The sequence below is a fragment of the Gekko japonicus genome, unplaced genomic scaffold (genome assembly GCF_001447785.1).
Source record: "Gekko japonicus isolate JY-2015 unplaced genomic scaffold, Gekko_japonicus_V1.1 scaffold103, whole genome shotgun sequence".
Taxonomy (NCBI): Eukaryota; Metazoa; Chordata; class Lepidosauria; order Squamata; family Gekkonidae; genus Gekko; species Gekko japonicus.
The window spans coordinates 387155-410894 of NW_015160210.1; the positions used below are offsets into that span (position 1 = coordinate 387155).

At 50.4% G+C, this 23740-nt stretch overlaps 1 protein-coding gene across 1 annotated transcript in view; it reads left to right on the forward strand.

Moving 5' to 3' along the window:
* CACNA1H (calcium channel, voltage-dependent, T type, alpha 1H subunit) overlaps positions 1-23740 on the forward strand; it is a gene marked incomplete at its 3' end in the record, with an annotated part of 563591 nt that overhangs the window by 352299 nt on the left and 187552 nt on the right. The window contains exons 5-6 of the mRNA XM_015409183.1: positions 9093-9190; positions 19979-20138. Of these exons, the coding sequence (XP_015264669.1) occupies positions 9093-9190; positions 19979-20138 (258 nt within the window). The remainder of the gene's footprint in view (positions 1-9092; positions 9191-19978; positions 20139-23740) is intronic.

Consider the following 23740-nt stretch of genomic DNA (forward strand, 5'->3'; position numbering starts at 1 on the left):
AGAGAACTTATGACTGACCCAAGGTCACCTAGATGGCTGCATGTGGAGGAGTAGGGGATCGACCCCAGTTCTCCCAGATTAGAGTCTGTACTCCTCACCACTACACCAAACTGGCAAGAATTCCGTCTGGAAGCAGGAAGGAGAGGTGTCCAATAAAATCCTTGTAAAATGATCTAAGGTTGTGCCCGCACATTTTTAGTATTGCCCGAGAGTTGTGCCAGAGCAGTCATTGGGTTTGTCTGCATGGGCTAATCCAGTTGTAAGTAAAAGTAAAGGTAAAGGTTTCCCTTGCTCAAAAGCCAGTCGAATCCGACTCTAGGGGGCAGTGCTCATCTCCGTTTCCAAGCTGAAGAGCCAGTGCTGTCCAAAGACATTTCCGTGGTCATGTGGCCGGCATGACTAGATGCCAAGGTGCACGGAACACTGTTACCTTCCCACCGAAGCGGTTCCTATTTATCTACTTGAAATTCCTTGCTTTCGAACTGCTAGGTTGGCAGGAGCTGGGGCCAGAGACGGGAGCTCACTCCATCTTGCGGCACTGCCGAACTACCCACCTTCCGGTCTGCAGTTCAGTGTCTTAAACACTTGAGCCACGGCAGCCCTCAATCCAGTTGTACATTATTGCTATTGCACACAATTGTGCAATAGCCAATGATGTGTGGATGCAGTGTAGAAGGCGGTAAATGGTTTTGCCCACAAAAGAAAGCCACCTCTGGAAGATAAAATGGGACAGGGCAAGTCGGCCCCTTGAGAGCCGAGGTTAGCTAGGGACCACCAACATCTGACCCCTTTGTTGGTAGGCAGCTTGGAGTACCACTCAGTGAAAAGGGATTGCTTCCTCCATGACCTACTGAATCAGACCAGAGGAGATGACCTGTCAGGAGTTCCTCTGGCCAAGTGACTGGTTTGCACATATTCAGTAGTTGTTACAACTTATCCAACCAACTTTTCCAGCCAGCTTCTCTCCCACTCTGGCTGAATTCTGTTCATGATTACAACCCTATCACAGGTGACTTTTGTCCCTGAAGAGCAGGCCTATCAGTGGCTTCTAGCCATGGTGACTAAAGGGAACGTCCACATTCAGAGGCACTAGGCCTCTGAATCCCACAGCCAGGAGGCAACATTGAGGAAGGCCTCGCCCCCTCTGGCCTGTTGTCCACAGGACCTGGTTGGTCACTGTGTGAGACGGGATGCTGGACTAGATGGACCCTCACTGGTCTGATCCAGCAGGGTTCTTCGGATGTCCTGATCAGAGGAAGGCTTTGGCCTTTCTGCCTTGTTGCTGACCTTCCAAAGGGACTGGTTGGCCACTGTGTGAGACAGGATGCTGGACTAGATAGACCTTAACTGGTCTGATCCAGCAGTGCTTTTCTGATGTCCTAACCAGAGGAAGGCCTCGGCCTCTCCGCCCTGTTGTTGACCCTCCAGAGGAACTGGTTGGCCACTGTGCGAAACAGGATGCTGGACTAGATGGACCTTCATTGGTCTGATCCAGCAGGGCTCTTCTGATGTTCTTCTCAGGGGAAGGCCTTGGCCTCTGTGCCCTGTTGTTGGCCCTCTAGAGGAACTGGATGGCCATTCTGTGAGATGGGATGCTGGACTAGATGGACCCTCACTGGTCTGATCTAGCAGGGCTCTTCTAAGGTTCTTCTCAGGAGAAGGCCTCGGCCTCTCTGCCCTCTTGTCGGCCTTCTAGTGGGACTGGTTGGCCACTGTGTGAGAAGAGGATGAGGAACTTCACTGGTCTGATCCAGCAGGGCTAATGTTCTTCTCAGGGGAAGGGCCTCAGCCTCTATGTCCTGTTGTTGGACCTCCAGAGGAACTGGTTGGGATGCTGGACCCGATGGACCTTCCCTGGTCTAATCCAACAGGGCTCTTCTGAGGTTCTCATCAGAGGAAGGCCTCGGTCTCAGTGCCTGAGCCGGCTGCCTCAAGCTGTGTGACCAAGTATTGCAGTTTCAACAGGCTGCTCAGTACAGATGAGAGCGAGTAAGTTCGCCTGCTTGCCGGCATCAGAAATCCAGTGCAAGCCTTTGATAATGGAGCTATTTTGGGGGCCTCGGATAGGAAAGTGTGGGACCCATTCCCCCCCTCCCCTGAGGGAGTTAATTAAGCTAATGGCTCTGTGCTATCGAGTTAAGGCTGCAGTAACCAGGGCAACTCTGATGCAAACAGAGATACCAAAACGTGAGCCTGCAATTGGAGCGGAACTGGACTCTGCTTCTCTTTGCCCGGCGCCTCGGGAGAGTGGCTTGCTAAGTGCCCATGTGAGAATCTCCTGATAACTTTCTCTTCACTCTGACGTTCCCATCGGTGAAAAGCATGTGCGTGCGCAGAGAGAGACAATGGGGGATCGGTCCCAAGTCCCGTCTGCGTCACGTCAGGTTAGTATTTTGTGTTTCAGAAAGAGATTCCTTGTCAGGTGGAAATCTGGTGTCAACTGGGGACTGCCGGGGAGGGAAGGTTGGATCGTGCGCTAGCTCCAGGGTGTACCGTCAGAAGTTTCCTAGCCTCAGGTTCGCCTCAGAGTTGCCGTTTGAGAGTTGGCCGCACTCTCTTTCAGCGATGAGGAGCCGACGGACGAGCTCGAGTTACCTCACTCCTCTCAGTCCTCCTCGTACCCGCTACATCCTCCTCCTCATCGGGTACACCTGTTGGCTCTTTATTTACTTCTGCCGACCCACCTGGACCGCCCACCACCCAATCCTTAAAGCAGCCTAGCCACCAACCGGGGTTTCCTATCAACCTGCCGGGGAATCCAGACCTGCCACCCAGCTTTCCACCTATCAAGCCTTTGTCGGCTAGCCCAGTGGCTGCCGCTTCCGCTGCCTCCCCCCTTGGCTGCATTGTCTCCTCGTTTGGGTCTAGGGGCCAACACTCCCGGACCTCCCGGGAAGGGCCGGGGTCCTTCACCCCCCCCCCTCCGGGAGCAGATGGGATAGACTCCTGCGTAGTCAGGAGGGGGTTGAGAGCACCCTCCTGACATCTGATTAATGCCATTCGAGAATCCCCCAAGCAGTGCTCCCTCTAATTCGCCTCAGAGTTGCCGTTTGAGAGTTGGCCGCACTCTCTTTCAGCGATGAGGAGCCGACGGACGAGCTCGAGTTACCTCACTCCTCTCAGTCCTCCTCGTACCCGCTACATCCTCCTCCTCATCGGGTACACCTGTTGGCTCTTTATTTACTTCTGCCGACCCACCTGGACCGCCCACCACCCAATCCTTAAAGCAGCCTAGCCACCAACCGGGGTTTCCTATCAACCTGCCGGGGAATCCAGACCTGCCACCCAGCTTTCCACCTATCAAGCCTTTGTCGGCTAGCCCAGTGGCTGCCGCTTCCGCTGCCTCCCCCCTTGGCTGCATTGTCTCCTCGTTTGGGTCTAGGGGCCAACACTCCCGGACCTCCCGGGAAGGGCCGGGGTCCTTCACCCCCCCCCCTCCGGGAGCAGATGGGATAGACTCCTGCGTAGTCAGGAGGGGGTTGAGAGCACCCTCCTGACATCTGATTAATGCCATTCGAGAATCCCCCAAGCAGTGCTCCCTCTAAGCTGAGTCAGTGTGAGCTAGCTCACCATTTTTTGTTATTTATTTATTTATTTTATTTTATTTTTTACCCCGCCCTACCCCCCCGAGGCAGGCTCAGGGCGGCTTACAAAGAATAACAACAAATAGAACCACAATATAAAATACACAATAAAGTTATGAAAACGATGAATGTGATGATGGTGTCACAACTGTAATAAAGTGCACATGCAGCAGTACCTCCGCTGTTGACGGGCTCAGGCTGGAACAAAGTTGCCACAGGGCAAAGACGATGGGGCGCAGCTCTTTACCCAAATGCCGGACGGAAGAGCTCCGCTTTCGTGGGCCTGCGGAACTGTAAGAGGTTAGCCTCCGGCTCACACATTTTTTGTCTTCGGTCAGGGAGGATGGGGCTCCAGAGCAAACTAATTTATGCAGCAGCCAAACCGCTCGCTCACAACTTCAATGCCGGTCGCTCACAAAGGAGAATTTTTGCTCACAGGACTCCACAGCTTAGAGGGAGCATTGGTCCCATGTAAGACCAGATTTTAGAAGATTCAGCTAGGCCGGTGTCTTGCTCCTCAGAATGGCCAACCTCTGGGAACCCCTGGAGAGGTCTGTCAAGAGCTATTAACCATTATGGCGCAAAATGGAACCTCCACGTTCAGAGGCAGTGTACCTTTGAATCCTGGTGCATTCCTGTGTCCTGACTGTAAGCTTTCCATGTGGATTTTCCTGATTGCTTTCCCTTTTAGACCTCTCCCTTCCTCCCGCATCTCCCCCGCTCCATTTTATCTTCACAACAACCCTGTGAGGGAGGTTAGGCGGGGAGATTGTTACAGGCTTATGGTCACCCAGCAAGCCTGTGCAGCAGAGTGGGGATTCAAAAGCAGCTGCCTACACCCTAACCCTTCTGCCCTACACGGGTTATCCACGGGCTCTGGCGCCGCCTTCCTTAGGCCTTGCTGTCTCCCTTTGTCCCTCTGTAACATCAGAGAAATTCAGCCAATTGCTGCCAGAGGCGTCACCACCAGTGTTCCCTCTAAGCTGAGCCAGTGTGAGCCAGCTCACTGTTTTTTAGCCTCCGGCTCACACGTTTTTGCCTTCGCTCAGGAAGGGATGGCTTCGCAGCAAACTCATTTATGCAGTAGCCCAATCGCTCGCTCACAACTTTAATGTCAGCAGCTCACCAAGTAGGATTTTTGCTCACAGGACTCCACAGCTTAGAGGGAACATTGGTCACCACTGCCTTAAGGTACAGAATTCTGCGTCCCCAAGGGAGAAATATCCTGGCCAGCTTGTGTACTTTGTGTCACAGCTTAAAAGCTTTGCGGCCGCTTCCTGTTTCACATCCATTAAAAAACGCAAATAACGGCATTCGTTTATGGTAGAGGCTATTTCGCTTCCAGAAAAATCAGGCCGGCAGGCAGCCAGCCAGCCCCTTAAGGATCTTGCAGTATCCGTGCTTTCGCTCTAGACAGTGGGCTGTCATTATTCCTGGAAAGGCGGGTCAGCAGACGTACCTGGCGCTTGGCTGCGGGCCATTCGCTACAACAGGCAGGTAGAAACTGCTTGCATTTCTTGGCTCTGCAGATCTGGCTGACGTTTTGTAGGACTGCAGCTCCTGAGGTACTCCAGTTCTGATGGTTTCAAAACCACTGGAAGCCGAACATGGACAGGGCGGGATTAACCCCAGTGTTTGCATAAATGCCCATTGGCTAAGCGCTTCATTAGCTCCCCTGGGACCTACATTTCCAGTCCGGAGCGCACACTTTGGTATACATTCCCATCATCCTCTTCCCCCTGAAGTGGACAGAGATAACAAAATACATGTTCGATATGCATGTAAATGAGAGGGGGGAAAGGAGGGGAACCAGCGTGCGTGAAGGGGTACAAAACACACAAAAACCTGCTGGCCGAAGTCACAAAAGGTGAACAAACAAACAAAAAAGGTATAAAAATAATATTTTTATGCCGAGTTCAATAACACAACCACCATATAACAGTATAAAGCCAAGGTATTCTACAAGAAGCAACAGTAGTGCAGAGAAATAAACTCCCCAGAATTTCAATGTGTCTCACTCCTGTTGTATTGTAATTCCATTGTCCAACTTGACATACATTCATCATAGAGTGGACTCATATAGTTCCTGGAAAATCCATACAATCTTGAAATCCATAAGCCATAGAGACGCGTAGTCTGGATGCAAACTGCCACGTTTCGAATAAATCTTTTTCAAAACCGGTAGGCTACAGTGGGACCCAATCTCAGTAGTAGCACATACAGAAACCAGTTTATTCAGTCACAAAGGATCATGGGACCTTCAGCCAGTCCCCCGCCCTCAGCCTAACCTACCTCACAGGGTTGCTGTGAGGATAAGAAGAGAAGAAGAAGAGATTGGATTTTATATATATATATATATATATATATAATTATTTTTCACACATTTTACATATTATCTTTTAATCATACATTTCGTAGTAGTTTTTGACCCTCACCCCCCATTGCTATTCCAGTTATTTTAGTCCTATATTCCCAGCCACGGGCACAAAGTCCGAATCTTGCTCTGAATGTCTCCTCTTCCTTCTGTTGGTATCCATTCCAGGTAGGTCTTCTACTTCGTCCTGATTCCCGTAGTCTTATCTTCCCATGTGGCCTTTCGTTCCAACTTTTCGATTATGTCGGACTGTATGAGATCAAACAAATAATTATGCCAGATTTCTACTGTCCATTTATTTTTGTTCTTCCAGCCTAGAGCTATTACTGCTTTACTTGCTAGTATCATGGCTTTAAACATAGCTTGGTTCTCTTTGCTAATTGCTGGGTTTCCTACTATACCCATTGGCATTAAATTAAAGTTGATGGGCAATGATACTTTACATGTCTTTTTTATAATTTGTAGTATCTTTGTCCAGAAAACACTGACCTCTGGGCATTCCCACCACATATGGGAATACCATCCCTTCGATTGTTTACAATGCCAGCATCTAGGACTCATACCTGGGAACATGTTTGCTATTTGTGCTGGTGTTTTATACCATTTAGTAAGAAATTTATGCTCCATTTCATTAAATTTAATCACTTTGATTTCCTCGATTCCTTTCATTATTTAGAAGAGATTGGATTTAGACCCCACCCTTCACTTGGGTGTCTCAGAGTGGCTTACAATCTCCTTTCCCTTCCCCTCCCCACAACAGACACCCTGTGAGGTTGGTGGGGCTGAGAGAGCTCTGAGAGAAACTGGCTGCACGTGGAGGAGGAACGGGGAATCAAACCCGGTTCTCCCAGATTAGAGTCCGCCGCTCTTAACCGCTACACCAAACTGGCTCTCAAAATGGAGGAGAGCAGAATGATGTAAGCGGCTTTGGGTTCCCATTGGGGAGAATAGTGGGGTATAAATGAAGTTAATAAGTAAATAAAGTATCTGCAGAATACACGAAGGCTTAGGCACCTAGAGCAGTCAGCGATGGGACACAGGGGCGCCATGGGAGCAGCTCGAGCCGGTATCTTCAGCATACGATTTGGGATCTTACGAGCATGCCCCACTTTTCTCACCTTGCAGAGCGAAAAACTGGCTGGCCCCTTACTTCTGGAAAAGTCGGCTTTGCTTTGTTTTTTAATTAGTTAATATTTTTTTACAAGTAACCATGAGTAGTCGAAGGCTTTCACGGCTGGAGTTCATTAGTTGCTGTAGATTTTCCGGGCTGTCTGGCCGTGGTCTTGGCACTGTAGGACCTGACGTTTTGCCAGCAGCTGTGACTGGTATCCTCAGATGGAATACTCTCTGTGTCAAGGTGAGGAGAAGAAAAAGGGTAGGCAGGCAATTTATATCTGGAGTATATCCTTCTGGAGTAGATATAAATTACCTGCCTACCATTTTTCTTCTCACCTTGACACAGAGAGTACTCCATCTTTCTGCGTTATACCTCTGAGGATGCCAGTCACAGTTACTGGTGAAACGTCAGGATCTACAATGCCAAGACCACGGCCACACAGCCCGGAAAATTTACAGCAGCTAACCATGAGTGGGCTTTGGAAAGCAACAGACAGCTCAATCCGGGGGGAATGGAACAGTTTGGCTCAGTGTGGCGAACTTTAACTCAATTAGGGCCCCGGTCACACGGGAGGTTTTGGGCCGGAAGAGGGACAGATTGGGGGCGCAGCAAACGGGCGCGATCTCACCGCAACATCTGGGAATCGGCGCGCACCTGTCCCCGATCTGTCCCTACAGCCCAGTGCTGCGGGGGGGGGGGAACCAAGTAAAGAGTAGGACTTACCTGAAACACCGCAGCGAGCGCGGCTGTGGGATCGCCGGTGCATCTGTCGTCGGGAGCATTCGAGGCTCCTGGCCGAGTTGCGCATGCGCAAGTATGCGCAGCCGGCTGCCTCGGTCTCCCGTCGGTGGCTTCCTCCCCGGCATCTGATTGTGCCGGGGAGCAACTGCACAGCGGCTCAGGGGATCTGTGTGATCCCGCCGCCGCGTGTCTCTTTTGGTGCGGCTCCTAAAAAGCCGCACTTTGGCCGTGTTTTTTTCTGCCGTGTGGCAGGGGCCTAGATGTGCTTTTTTAATGTACTGAGCTTGGAAAAGACCTCTTAGTATGTCAGCTGGCCTCTTAAGACCCCCCCCTTTTCCACTCCCCAAAGATCAGATGGATTCAAGTCCAATAAGATGTTGGAGGCATGAGTTTTTTGAGGGTCAAAACTCCCTTCATCAGATACTAAATTTGAGTCCGGTAACGCCTTAGAGAACAAGATTTTCAAGATATGACCTTTGGAGGGTGAAACCTCCCATCATCAGTTACTAGATTCGAATCCAGTACTGCCTCCGAGACCCAACGAGATATTCGGGATATGAGAGTCAGAAGCCCCTTTGGTCAGATTCTAGATACCAGTCCCGTAGCACCTTAGAGGTCAGCAAGATATTCGGGGCGCAATCTTTCATGAATCAAAGCTCCCTATATTGGAAACAACTGTACCGTTTTTACCAGAATTGTTTTTATTAAATATTATTCCAGAAATATTTTAAAAAACAGATGTATATATATTTATACGTGTTATAACTGCTGCAAGGATTTTTTACGCAAAATATTGGCGAAAAGAAGAAGTACCATCAGAAGAAGAAATTATCTATAAACTATTTGAGACGGCAGAGATGGACAAGCTAACACTGCAATTGCAAGATAAAAAAAGAAGTGTTTGAAAAAACACGGTCAAGATTATATAAATGGAGTGAGACGTATTTGCAAAGATGCTCACAATAATGTTATACTTTATGCTATAAGTATCAAAATATCCATTGGCTTATATACTATTTTACATGTGAGGGTGCATATAAGAATGATTCTATGTATGTAGAACAAATTAGTTACAGGGGGTACAAGCTCCTGTTTGTTTCATGTTAGTTAGTCTTGTAGATTGACTTGCTTGTTTGTCTGTTCTTTTTCTTCTGTAGAAAATCAATAAAAATCTTTTTTTTAAAAAAAGCTCCCTTCCTCAGATAACAAAAGATCAGCAGTAGTCTGGCGTCTTCGTTCTCACCTCCTTTCTCTCTCTCTTTCTCTCTCTCCTCAGCATGATGGAATATTCTTTGGACGGCCACAACGTCAGCTTATCCGCCATCCGTACCGTCCGGGTACTCAGGCCTTTGCGAGCCATTAACAGGGTGCCAAGTAAGTCTTCTCCCCGCCTTTTCATCTCCCCCGTTGTGTTGGGTCACGGGCGGGTCTTTCTTTTCGAGTGTCTCGATATCCCCTGTTACTCCTGGCCTAGATGCAGGCGGATTGGGGTGATATTGGCCGTTTGTTCTGGGAAATTCGGGGCAGGCTTTCAGTCGTATGTCCAACAGTCTCTGGCTATCCACCCGTCTTTTGCAGATATCCTTCTCGAGTTGTTTCCATGAGGGACCAGTGTGTGGTCCAGTCTCGGATCAGGTGGTGTTTCAGCCCCTGTTGGTTCTGCTTATCCCTGCACAGCTGTTCAAACGGGTCCATAAGCACCCCAGGACGGTGCTGCACCGTCATCGGGAGCTACCGACCAGCAGCTGCCATAGCAATGACCTTCCCCTGAGAGATCTTTGTCCCTGAGATCGTTGCCAACTAGCTATTTTCTACGGAGCATCAGCTCCAAAGCAGAGCCAGGCCTGGCCGGGCCAGTCTGCTCCTCAGGGGGGTTCAAGTGGGCCGTACGCCCCCCACACAAGCGGATCCAGCTGTTTTCCTCCTCTATCCAATATGAAAGATAAGCCGACAAGTCAAATTCATTTCCCGGCAGCGCCAGCTCTGCGCTGAGTGATCCTTGGCTGATATGCTAATGTCTCAGCTCTTTTTATTGCTTTTCGGCAGAAATCCTCTTCTGCCGAGAGCTGGGATAATTGTGGAGAAATCATCAGGTATCCACCAGAAATTACTTTTCCTGTTCCTCTGCTTTTTGGAAAATGCCCTTTAATTCCCTGGTCCTTCCCATCCGTAATATCTCAGAGACAGAGATCATACAACAGCTAAGGTTGAACCCCATGGGATCAGACTCGAAGTTCCATCTCGTCCTACATTCTGTTTCCCCACAGTGGCCAACCAATTGCCTCAAATGACTCCCCAGAGACCGAAACCTACCCCCACAATTGGATCCCTCTGACCTATAGCATGCAGAGGTCTACTTGGAGGTTTCATTAAGCCATCGTGGATCATAATCTCCAAGGAGACCCATTCGTGAGTGTGTCCAATTGCTTTTTAAAGCCGCCTGGATAGGCGGCCTCATCACTCCTGGTGGCCGTGAGTTCCACATGCTGTGTGAAGGTCTTTCTTCTCTTTGCCCCAAATCATCTATTCATCAGCTTCCCTTAGGTGATCCTGAATTTGGCCTGTTGTCACTGTCCAAAGAGATTGCAAGTTGCTGGGATGGTGAGGGGCAACAGTGCCACAGGGCATTTGCTTGGGGGCTGGGCTTGGGTAGTACAGGGTAAAGCCATGTGGTTTGGAGCAAATGATTTCCTCGCTTTGCCTTCCCCCCATGATCTTGGGTCCATATCCTGCTCCCTGAGTTCAGCTGTCGTTTCTTGGAGCTGTGCCATTCTTCTCGGCCTCCCTGCATGCGGAAAGCTAACACTGCAAGGAGACACCTAGCAGACCCCCTTAACTGCCATTGCCATTTAGCAGAGCCCTCTTTTCCCCCCTGCACTGAAAATCCACAGGAATTCAACCGAGGACTCTGTCAAATGAAACCACCCCAATCCCCTCCCCTCAGTTCCCCACTTTCTCTGTTCCTGTAGCCAATTCTGTTAGCTTTCTGGTGCAGACTGCAATGAATTTGCCTGGGAGGTTTCTTGTGCAGAACAAAAGAAAGAAAAATGTCTTCTTGCTCAGAGGCATTGTCTGCGTTGGAAATGTGTTCTTTGAAACAACTGTGGAGAGATTTCCTCCGAGCAGAAGCTTCTTTCGTGGAAGAATTCCCCAGGCCTTATGTGGCTTGATTGAAAGCTGTTTCAGGGATGTATTTCAAAATGGGCACTGGGCATACAGAGAGTAGAAACAGTGATACTGGCCTAGACGGATGCTCATTATCTTTAGTCGTGCCACGCTTGACATTTTGCAAAGTCTGTCCAAATATCTGTTTAGCCACAAGTCAACAGATGGGTTCATTCTGGGCAGCAGCATGGAGTAACGCTAAATATCACTTGGTGGCCTAAGAGGGAGGGAATTGTCTGGCCAAAACCAAAAAGAAGATGGAAGGGTAGAGAAACATTTGTGACAGGAATGTTTTCTAAACACACACCCTCCTCGAGTGGCGTGTCCCTGAGGAATAGAAATTTCACTCTTTCAGAGCCAGCCTGAGAAGCCAAAGGCCAAAACCCTAAAAGGACAGAAAGGTCAGACATAAGTATTTCTAAACAACTCACATCTTGTCTGGGGCTTGAGGAAGCGTCTGGTGAGGATTCGGCCACCGGAATGGCGTGTCGAGCGAGAAGTTGGCCCCTTGAATGGGGTGTTGGGTGAGGATTTGGCTGTTTGGACAGGGTGTCGAGCGAGGATTCGGCCCCTTGAATGGGGTGTTGGGTGAGGATTTGGCTGTTTGGACAGGGTGTCGAGCGAGGATTCAGCCCCTTGAATGGGGTGTTGGGTGAGGATTTGGCTGTTTGGACAGGGTGTCGAGCGAGAATTCGGCCCCTTGAATGGGGTGTTGGGTGAGGATTTGGCTGTTTGGACAGGGTGTCGAGCGAGGATTCAGCCCCTTGAATGGGGTGTTGGGTGAGGATTTGGCTGTTTGGACAGGGTGTCGAGCGAGGATTCGGCCCCTTGAATGGGGTGTTGGGTGAGGATTTGGCTGTTTGGACAGGGTGTCGAGCGAGGATTCGGCCCCTTGAATGGGGTGTTGGGTGAGGATTTGGCTGTTTGGACAGGGTGTCGAGCGAGAATTCGGCCCCTTGAATGGGGTGTTGGGTGAGGATTTGGCTGTTTGGACAGGGTGTCGAGCGAGGATTCAGCCCCTTGAATGGGGTGTTGGGTGAGGATTTGGCTGTTTGGACAGGGTGTCGAGCGAGAATTCGGCCCCTTGAATGGGGTGTTGGGTGAGGATTTGGCTGTTTGGACAGGGCGTCGAGCGAGAATTCGGCCCCTTGAATGGGGTGTTGGGTGAGGATTTGGCTGTTTGGACAGGGTGTCGAGAGAGGATTCGGCCCCTTGAATGGGGTGTTGCATGAGGATTTGGCTGTTTGAACAGGGGTTGGGTGAGGGTTTGTTTACTTGAATGCCTCTCGAACAGGGCATGGGGTATCAAGCTGGAACGGGGTATCAAGCAAGAATTCAGCCATTTGAACAGGATGTCAGGCTAGGGTTTCACCATTTGAACCAGGTATTGGGGGAGGATTCAGCCACTTGAACGAGGTGACATGTGAGGATTTAGCCGCTTGAGTGGGGCGTCAGCTGAGGCTTCCTCTTCCGCTATGTTCTGGGCAAAGGAAGGAACCAAAGGAAGAAATACCCTGACAGGGAAGGCGGCCAATGTTAATTGGTTGGAGCAGGCCTCGTGGTATTGCCTAGCTTCTGTGGTCAAGTTTCATCGGTGGTCCAAACAATGTGAAACTTGCTTTCATTCCCCGTGACCTAGCCTTATCCTGTGGTCAATGCTCCCTCTACGCTGTGGAGTCTTGTGAGCAAAAATTCTACTTTGTGAGCTACAAGCCTTAAAGTGGTGAGCGAGCGATTCGGCCTCTGCATCAATTAGTTTGCTCTGGAGCCATCTTTCCTGAGGTGAGACAAAAAATGTGTGAGCTGGAGGCTAAAAAAAACTGTGAGCTGGCTCACACTAACTCAGCTTAGAGGGAACGCTGCCCGTGGTAACCATGACACGTACTCGTTTGGCAGGAATCGGGTCTAAGTGCCTGCCCTGTGTATTGAAGCTTTCCTCCCGTCCTCCATGGGTGATGGGATCCACATCACTCGAGAGGTAACCAAAGAGGGGTGCCAGTGGGCCGGACCCTGCATAGTGAGATGTCCAGAGGCAACCCTGGGCAAAAGGACAAGGGTACGAAGCATAGTCAAGGGGTGGCATTGTCGGTAGACCAATGCCAAGACAGAGGAGAGGAAACAAGGATGATCCAGGTCTCAGAAGATAAGGGGGGGTTAAATCTGTGTGGGATTTGTTTGGTCACCATAAAGCCAAGGAAGAGACACGGCTGGGGAGAATGTGCCCCAGAGAGCAAGCTTTCCTTCGAGCCAACTGAGGGAAGGAGGTGAAAGGGCTGAATGCTTCCTTCCCTCCTTCCCTAAGGGTCTCTGGGAAGGACATGTGGACAGGGAAGTGGGTTGCCTGAATCCTGCTTCCTCCAAAGGACCCGGCGGGCCAGATGGCGGAGCAGAAGGTTTGATCCAGGGATGTGGCTCTGGAGTTTAAGTTTGCACACCTGGTCCGAAAGCCCTGCTTGCCAATTCCTGACTTTTCATTCCTTGGAAGGAATGCTTTCCTCGCCTGTTTGTGGAACGGTGCCGTCGGTTTGCCGTTCCTACGTTTTTCTGTTTTCCAGAAGTGCATTTATTTCATCCCTCACTAATTCCCATTTCTTATATTCCTTCCTGGTTCCCCTTAGGAGCAACGCCCCCCCCCCTACTTCCCCCGCCCTCCGAGGAACAGGGCAGACCCTCCTGTCTGCAGCACTGCAGTCTCTCAGCAGGGATCTCGCGCTTGGCCGAATGCAGCTGGAAATTGCAGGGATTGCGAGAGGAGAGAGGAGATGCACTCTCTCTCGGTGCAGGGCTCTGGCACCGGCTCTCCAGAGCTCAGCCCTGGCCTTCGCGAACTCACATCACTTTGCTGATTTCTAGCTCTGAGCATGCCGGCTATACTGGCGATGAGGTGCAAGGCATTTATAAATGTTGATATTTGTCCCCCAGTGGGGAGTCCGAAGCAGCTTATGAACATTGCTCTTCCTCCCTCCATGTGAACCTCACAACAATCCTGTGAGGTAGGTTAGGATGAGAGCATGTGACTGGCCCAGGGTCACCCAGCAAGGGGGCCCCCTCTGATCAGTTTCCTGGAAACGGCTTCCTCCTTTCCCCAAATAAAGAGCCAGTCCTGGCTGTCCTCCACCTTATCTGAGCAGGAGGTGGTTCTGAACTCCCCAGAAGGAATCACTTACCAGTCTACATTAGAAAAGATACCTTTACACATCTATCTCCTTTTTTGACATATTCTTGCTTCACTGACCTTTCCCCCTTTAATTAAATTAAAAGAACTGTTGCCCTTATACCCTTAGGTTGTTATTTAGTTTTGTCAGGGCTCTTTTTGTAGAAAAAGCCCAGCAGGAACTCATTAGCATAATAGGCCACACCTAACAGCAGGAACTCATTAGCATATTGGGCCACACCCCTGACAGCACAGCTCATTAGCATATTAGGCCGCACCCCCATGTTACCAGAAGTGTGGTTATCCAGCCACACCCACCTTTTGCTTGTTATTCTGTTTACCTTGTTTGTTGTCCAAACCCAGGGCTTTTTTTGTAGCAGGAACTCCTTTGCATGTTAGGCCACACACCCCTAATGTAGCCAATCCTGCTGTTGGGTGTGGCCTATTATGCTAATGAGTTCCTGCTGGGCGTGGCCAACTCGGGAGCCAGCCGGAACTCCGTTCCTGTGTGTTCCTGCCCAATAATAGCCCTGAGTTTTGTCTTTGCATATCTTAAAACATCTTCATCACGTTACATGTTAATTTACCATTCAGCCTCTGTCTATAAGTTTGAATTCTTACCTTCCATTCCAATGCATTTGGGAAAGTGTGCCTTGCACACAAAAGCTCATCCCTTGAATAAACCTTTGTTGGTCTTAAGGGTGCCACTGAAATCTACATTTGTCCTGCTGCTTCAAACCAACACGGCTGACCACCCGGAACAGTCTGCAGGGAAAACAAATTCCGTCTCCATCATAGGACCAGCATACCTGCGGGGCTGTCTCTCTCCATACGCGCCCCAAAGAGCCTTGTGCTCTTCAGGTCAGGACCGCTTAGTTGTCCCCGGCCTGAAAGATATCTTTGCCTCAAACAGGGCCAGGACCTTTTCGGCCATGGCCCCAGCCTGGTGGAACGTGCTCCCGGATGAGATCGGAGCCCTGCAGGATCTGCTGCAGCTCCGCCAGGACTGTTAGATGGAGCTGTTCTGCCAGGCCTTTGGTTGAGCCAACGGACGTCAAATATCATTGGCCTCCCCTGCTCAAGCACCCTGTGGCACGGTTGCTTGATCCATCACTCTGACGCAACACCTTCCTGGCCTGAGCTTGGTGTACACTGAAATGGAACTGAAACGGAACTGAAACAGAATGGCCACTCTGAGCCATAGATTCGGGTCTCTTTTTGTTGCAGGAACTCCTTTGCATATTAGGCGACACATGTATAATGTAGCCTATCCTCCAAGAGCTTACAAAGCTCTTCTTACAGGGGCTACTGTAAGCTCTTGGAAGATTGGCTACATTAGGGGCAGGGCTGGCCCCAGCTTATTTTGCACCCTAGGCGAGGATCCCTTCTGGCGCCCCTCCCGTACGCCGCCCCCCTCCCCCTGTGCATTGCCCCCCTCACTTGGGTGCTGCCACCGGTGGCCAGAGGATTTCCGCACCGACTGACCCACTTTGCCCGGCTGCTGCCTCACCCAGCTGCCCAGCGCCTTTCACGGACCCTGCTGGTGGAGCCTCCCATGGGCAGGCAGGTCACAGGAATGGGCTGTGCTGGGTAGGGGGGCTTTTGGTGGGGGGGGCGGGTGCCGTGGCACCCCTAAGGGCTGGCCCGCTCTAGGCGAACGCCTAGTTTGCCTAGTGAGCAAGCCGGCCCTGATTAGGGGCGTGTGGCCTCATATGCAAAGGAGTTCCTGCTACAAAAAGAGCCCTGCATAGATATATTTAAATTTAACTAGCTGGATATTTTAAATTGTTTTGAACGAATTTATTTATTTATTTATTTATCAGATTTATATCCCGCCCTCCCCCGTAGGGCTCAGGGCAGCTTACAGGGCAAGAAATCTTGCAAATAAAAACATACTATTCCGATAATTAAAACATATTATACAATTTAAAACCAATCCAATACAATTACAATTAAGGTGCTCAATGATCTTCCGTTTCAAAACCCCAAAAAAGATGACGGACCATGTCCAGGCATTCCCAGTGGTCATTCAATGGCTTCAATATTTATTTAGATGTTAGCAAATTCAGATGTTCCCTTCCTAGGGCCTCTTCCACCACAAATCTATGGATTTGTTTGTTTTATGATACGTTGCAATAGGAGGCCACTTGGCTTGGAACATGCTAACATTGCGAGGTTGCCCCTAGCACTCAACGGCAGCCATTTCAAGCAGCACCCACTACCTTCCCCCAAATTCCAGCAGCGCCCACAGGTACAACAAGAAGTGCCTACAGGTTCCTGGTTTATGTGGTCTGTGCCAGAAGGCTGATTCGAACCTGTGTTTGCACATACGAGGAGGTGGGGGGGAGCCAATTTTGGGAGTAGTAGTAGAGGGGTGTAAAGAATGAAGGGGAACATGGCTTAGGGGGTCGCCAGCCATGTGCAGAGGGAAGGATAATCAGGGATGCAGAAATCCGAAGAGGTGATTTACTTAGGAGATATGTTTCCCGATCATCTGAAATTTCTTTTTAACGTTTATTTTATCTAAAACCAATAGCTGGCTTAGAACTGCTGTTTTTTCTAACCACTGCGATTTGCATTCCCTTTGACGCGGGGCTTAGTTCCGCCGCTGGGAATGGCAAATCTTTCCGGTGGAAAACCACCGCTCGGAGCAATGGGGGAATGTCAACAGCGAGGGTATAATGAATTTCGGATAACATCAGCCGTCCAGGTAATCCCTTCTGATCCCCCAGTTCACGGGAAAAGCTGCAACATTTGCTTACTCTCTTGCTGTTGCTTCTGTTATGAAATGACGTCGTGACCCTGCTCGCCCTCCCACTGGAGGGGACAGCTGCTCGTGGGCCGAGCCTGTGCCTTTGACCAAGGCAAGTGACGGCTTTGGCCCAGGCAAGTGATGGCTTTGACCAAGGCTAGTGATGGCCTTGACAAAGGTAACCGATGGCGTTGACACAGGCAGCTGATGGCACCTACCCAAAGGGGGCCTGGAGAAACATACCGGTGACAAAGCCTGCTCCTCGGTGAGCCAAGTGGTGGTTGTTCCAGTGACAGCCCAAGGCTTGCTTGATAATTGCATTAAGCGCCGGAGGGCAATTGGCAGTCGAGACCTGGCAGAGTGTCAGCCGCTTGCGGGCAGGGCGAGTCTGGCTTTGTAAAGCGTCCTGACTTGGAGCAACCGATGACGTTTGCTTGGTCAGTTCATTGCTAGCGGCTCTCTGGATGGGACCAGACCCGGGGCATTACAATGTTCCAGTAGTGAACAGAATGCAATAACCCTTGGCCAGGGGGCCATTTCCTCCTACCACACCACTGGTGGCTGGGTTCAAGCCGCACTGTCATTACTACTGGATTTCGCCCTGCTGGTGGACCTCCTGATGGCACCTGGTTTTCGGCCACGGTATGATACAGAATATTGAGCTGGATGGGCCATTGGCCTGACCCAGCATAGTGTCCCCTACATTCTTAAGTCTGGGGCAGTGATGCTCTGTATTGATGCTTCGGGGGCAACAGTGGGAGGACTTCTGGAGTTCTGGCCTCACTGGTGGACCTCCTGATGGCACCTGGTTTTCGGCCACGGTATGATACAGAATATTGAGCTGGATGGGCCATTGGCCTGATCCAACAAGGCTTCTCTTATGAATGTTACGTCTGGGTCAGTGATGCTCTGTCTTCTTGGTGCTTGGGGGGCAACAGTGGGAGGACTTCTGGAGTTCTGGCCCTGCTGGTGGTCCTCGCAATGGCACCTGAGTTTTGGCCCCTGTGTGCCACAGAGTGTTGGACTGGATGGGCCATTGGCCTGATCCAACATGGCTTCTCTTATGTTCTTAATATGGAGCAGAGGGCCAGGAGTGGCTATGATCCACAAGGTATAGTTGGAACACTCTGTATGGGGCAGTGATGCTCTGTATTCTTGGTGCTTGGGGGGCAATAGTGGGAGGGCTTCTGGAGTTCTGGCCCCACTGGTGGAACTCCTGATGGCCCCTGGGTCTTGGCCACTGTGTGACACAGAGTGTGGGACTGGATGGGCCATTGGCCTGTTCCAGCATGGCTTCTCTTATGATCTTATGTCTGGGACAGTGATGCACTGTCTTCTTGGTGCTTGGGGGGCAACAGTGGGAGGACTTCTGGAGTTCTGGCCTCACTGGTGGACCTCCTGATGTCACCTGGGTTTTGGCCACTCTGTGTCACAGAGTGTTCGACTGGATGGGCCACTGGCCTGATCCAACATGGCTTCTCTTATGTTCTTATGCTCTTGGGTTCTGTGGGCCATTGTTTCTCTCACATGCAGTTTCTTCTTGAGTTCGGGACCATGGTGCTCGTGGCGAAAGAGATTCGGCCATCTCCCCACATGTCCCCTCCTGCATTTTCCCAACTTACTTGGTCCCACGACTATCCCAGAGGAACAAGTGGGTTTCACAAAACAGTGACCCTTACAGACTGCTTCAGGTTGGGAAAGTGGTGTGGAGAAGAGAAAGAGAAGCACTTTCTCCACTTGCACTGTGGTCCTGATTCTAATAGGGTGCTGCACATGCAGGAATAGAGAAGACCCTGTAACTTGTCTGATGCAAGGTGAGGATCCTGTGCCTAGCCTGTATACCCTGTATACCATGTGATTTGCATCACATGCCCTTTGTGGAGCTGTGCCGTAGGTACATGCAAGCCAGAAGAACATCCCGTATCCGCCACCGGTGGCCGGGTTAAAGTCTAGAAAAGAGACTACTTAAGAGGGGGATGTGATAGAGATTTATACAGTTACGCAATGGGTGGAGAGAGCGTACAGATGGGAACTCTCTCACCCTCTCCCCAAATACTAAAACTCAGCAACCAATGAAAGTGAGGGGCGGCAGATTCAGGATGAACCAAAGGAAATAATCGAGTGATTAAAATGTGAGATTGGCTGCCAGAAGATGTGGTGGTGGCCACAGACATAGAAAGCTTTCAACGGGCGCTGGACAGATTCATGGAGGACAGGCCTGTCAGTGGCTACGAGCCACGCTGGCTAAAGAGAACCTCCACATTCAGAGGCAGTCAACCTCCGAATCCCAGGGCCAGGAGGCAACATCAGGGGGAGGCCTCAGCCTCGGTGCCCTTTTGTTGGCCCTCCAGAGAAACTGGTCAGTCACTGCATGAGATGGGATGCTGGACCAGATAGACCCTCAGTGGTCTAATCCAGCAGGGTTCTTCTGAAGTTCTTACCAAGAGAACGCCTTAGCCTCTCTGCCCTGTTGTTGGCCCTCCAGGAGAACTGGTTTGGCCCTTGTGTGAGACAGGAGGCTGGACTGGGTGGACCTTCACTGGTCTGACCCAGTAGGGCTCTTCTGATGTTCTTCTCAGTGGAAGACCTCGGCCTCTCTGCCCTCTTGTTGAACCTCCTGAGGAACCTGTTGACCACTGTGTGAGAGAGAATGCTGGACTAGGTGGACCTTCACTGGTCTGATCCAGCAGGGCTCTTCTGAGGTTCTTCTCAGGGGAAGGCCTCGGCCTCTCTGCCCTGTTGTTGGTCCTCCCGAGCAACTGGTTGGCCCCTGTGTGAGACGGGATGCTGGACTAGATGGACCCTCACTGGTCTGATCCAGCAGGGCTCTTCTGAGGTTCTTCTCATGGGAAGGCCTCGGCCTCTATGCCCTGTTGTTGAACCTCCTGAGGAACCTGTTGGCCACTGTGTGAGAGAGAATGTTGGACTAGATGGACCTTCACTGGTCTGATCCAGCAGGGCTCTTGTTGAGTTCTCCATGCTTCTGTTCTCTGCGCTGAGTCCCAAGTGTGTTCTCAGCAGTGATGTTGCAGCTGTACGTTCTTTGCCTGGCAGCCTACCTGACGCCCCTCTCCTTCTCTTCTCTCCCCAGGTATGCGCATACTCGTCACCCTGCTGCTAGATACTCTGCCTATGTTAGGCAACGTTCTTCTCTTATGCTTCTTTGTCTTTTTCATCTTTGGGATCGTCGGGGTGCAGCTCTGGGCCGGGCTGCTGAGGAACAGATGCTTCCTAGACACCCATTTTCAAATGTAAGTTCTCCACCGTCCCCATCTGTTGGTTGGTTTTGCCTTTCTCCACTCACCTGTCCCCTGCACTTCTTAGAGGGGCCACTGCAGGCTGTATATCATCATCCCCACCAGTACCCTGAAATGGTACAAAGCTCCTCCTGCCTAGCATTGAATTCACTAGATGTAGCTATTGAGCTTATTCGCTTATTCGCTTCCAAAAGAGGATTTTCTCTTTGATTTCTCTTTGTAGTTTAGAGGAATTTCTCTTTGATTTCTCTTTGTCATTCAGAGGAATTTCTCTTTGATTTCTCTTTGTCATTCAGAGGAATTTCTCTTTGATTTCTCTTTGTCATTCAGAGGAATTTCTCTTTGGTTTCTCTTTGCCATTCAGAGGAATTTCTCTTTGGTTTCTCTTTGTCACTTTACTGGTACACAATACAGTGGTGCTGTATGCACCCCTTCAGAACTTCAGTCCTTGCAGTTTGTTTGTTTGATGGTGGTGCTCTAATGGGAGGAGAAGAATGTCTGAAAAGGAATTGCCTGCCTATGAGCATCTGCAGAGTGAAATTCTCCAATTAGAGCATTGGCTTTGCATGTAGAAGGTCCCAAGATCAATCCCTAGAATCTTCCTTTAAAAAGGGGGGGGTCAGGTAGTATAGGTGATATGAAAGGCCTGAGAACCTGGAGAGCCACTGCCAGTTCTGATATTGATAGCCCACAGCTCTGACTCAGTAGAAGGAAGCTTTATTTTGGCCATGGCCGTCATTCATTCAATCTGGTTTGCATGCAGAAGGTCCCAGGTTCAGCCCCCAGCATTGCCACGCAAAAGGATCAGATGGTGGTGTGACAGATCTCTATCAGAGACCCTAGAGAGCCACAGCCAGTCAGAGGGGACAATATCAACCTTGATACACCTGGAGTATAAGGCAGTTCCATCCGTGGGAGAGCTTCTGCTTGGCATGCAAAAGGTCCCAGGTTCAGTCCCCGGCATCTCCAGTTTAAAAGGACCAGGCAGTACATGATGTGAAAGACCTCCGCCTGAGACCCTGGAAAGCTGTAAAAAAAAAGGGGCCATGACTCCATGGTAGAGCATCTGTTTGGCATGCAGAAGGTCCCAGATTGAATCTTTGGCATCTCTAAGTTAAAAGGACCAGGCAGGAGGTGATGGGAAAGACCTCCGCCTGAGACCCTGGAGAGCTGTAAAGAGGGACTGTGGCTCAGTGGAAGAGCCTTTGTTTGGCATGCAGAAGGTCCCAGGTTCAATCCCCGGCAGCGTCTCTAGTTAAAAAGGACCAGGCAGGAGGTGATGGGAAAGACCTCCGCCTGAGACCCTGGAGAGCTATAAGACGGGCTGTGGGCAGTGTTCCCTCTAAGCTGAGTTAGTGTGAGCTAGCTCACAGGTTTTTAGCCTCTGGCTCACACATTTTTGTCTTCGCTCAGGAAGGATGGCTCCAGAGCAAACTAATTTATGCAGCAGCCAAATCTCCTGCTCACAACGTTAATGCCAGTAGCTCACAGAGTAGAATTTTTGCTCACAGAGCTCCATAGCTTAGAGGGAGCATTGGCTGTGGCTCAGTGGAAGAGCCTCTGCATGGCATGCAGAAGGTCCCAGGTTCAATCCCCGGCATCTCCAGTTAAAAGGATCAGGTAGTGGGTGACATAAAAGACCTCCACCGTAGACCCCGGCAAGTCTTTGCCATGAAGAGGAGATGAAGCTGACCTTGATAGATCCAGCACCAGGCATCTTTGTGGACCATTTCTCAGGGCTGGGCCGTGACTCAGTGACAGAGGACCTGCTTTGCATACGGAAGGCCCTGTGATCCATCCTCGGCATCTCCAGCTAAAAAGAAACAGGGAGGGGGTGATGGGAAAGACATCTACCGGAGTGCCAGAGTGGACAAGATTGACCCGGACAGACTAATGGGCTGAATCAGCATGAGACGTCTCCACATGTGTACCTCTCTCCAACTACATACCAACTGCTGAGTATCAGCTTTCGGCGGCTAAGTGCCCGAGATCAAATGCCAACTTTGAGAAGCAGCGGATGCCAGGAGACGTCACCTGAATCCCTGGAGCTCGCCCTCTAGACCTTTGCTGGCATTTCCCGGTTTCTACTGCAGCCCGGAAGAAACCGTCCTGCCCTTTGTCCCGATGGCTGAAGGAACGGTGGAAAGGAAAAGGAAGGTTGGCTATCTGTTGGATGCCGCAGGAAGAGTCCAGACCTGGGATTGCTTCGGTCTTCATCAAACTCCAAGAACTGCTGTGTGGTGCAGTGCTTAGAGTGTCAGGCTAGGACCCAGGAGACCCAGGTTCGAAATCCGGCTGGGCTGCGGGAGTTCGCTGGACAATCTGGGGCCAGTCGCACAGCTAACCTGCCTCACAAGGTGGTTGTGAGCAGTGTTCCCTCTAAGCTGAGTTAGTGTGAGCTAGCTCACCGTTTCTTAGCCTCCAGCTCACACATTTTTGTCTTCGTTCAGGAAGGATGGCTCCAGAGCAAACTAATTCATGCAGTAGCCAAATTGCTCGCTCACAACTTTAATGCCGGTAGCTCACAAAGCAGATAATTTTGCTCACAAGACTGCATAGCTTAGAGGGAGCATTGGTTGTGAGAATAAAATAGAGGAGGGGAGAATAATGGAAGCTACTTTGAAGAGGAGAAGAAGGAAAGATTGGATTTATACCCTGCCCTTCAGTACCCAAAGGTGTCTCAGAGCGGCTTGCAAACTCCTTTCCCTCCCCCTCCCCACAACGGACACCCGGTGAGGTCGGTGGGGCTGAGAGAGCTCTGACAGAAACTGCTCTTTTTTCAAGAACAGCTCTTGTCAGAACTATGGCTTGCCCAAGGTCATCCAGCCAGGTGCAAGTGGAGGAGTGGGGAATCAAACCCGGTTCTCCCAGATTAGAGTCCGCGCACTTAACCACGACACCAAACTGGCTTTGGGGGGAAAGACAAGGTAAAAAATTAAACTGATCAAAATTAATTGAGTGGCTGAGCCCTCGGTGTTCTGGGCCACCCTCCCTTAACATTTCTTTTTAATGTCTAAGACACTACCCAGTGGTGAGAGAACATAAACAGAGTGTGACAGGCAGTCTTGTGTATTTGAAGGACAGGCGTTTGGCAGGCAGCCGAATTTCCTCCCCATGGCACTTAGTCACATCTGTCATTTTGGCACTGAATCAATCTGGCCGTTCCACAGAGTGTGACTGTTGTCTGAAGAGAGTAGGGTCTCAGTTCTTCACCAAGAACAGAAGAAGAAGAAGACGGAGAAGGAGAAGAAGCGGAGGAGGAGGAGGAGTTTGGATTTATACCCTGCCCTTCACTCTGCATCTCAGAGCAGCTTACAAACTCCTTTCCCTCCCCCTCCCTACGACAGACACCCTGTGACGTAGGTGGGGCTGAGAGAGCTCTTGACAGAAACTGCTCTTTTTCAAGGACAGTGCTGACAGAACTATGGCTTGCCCAAGGTCATCCAGCAGCTGCGAATGGAAAAGTGGGGAATCAAACCCGGTTCTCCCAGATTAGAGTCTCTGCCCTTAACCATTACACCAAACTGGCTCTAGCCAACTGACTGGTCAAATATTTATATTTTTAATATATTTCTACCCAGTCCAATCCCCCCCCA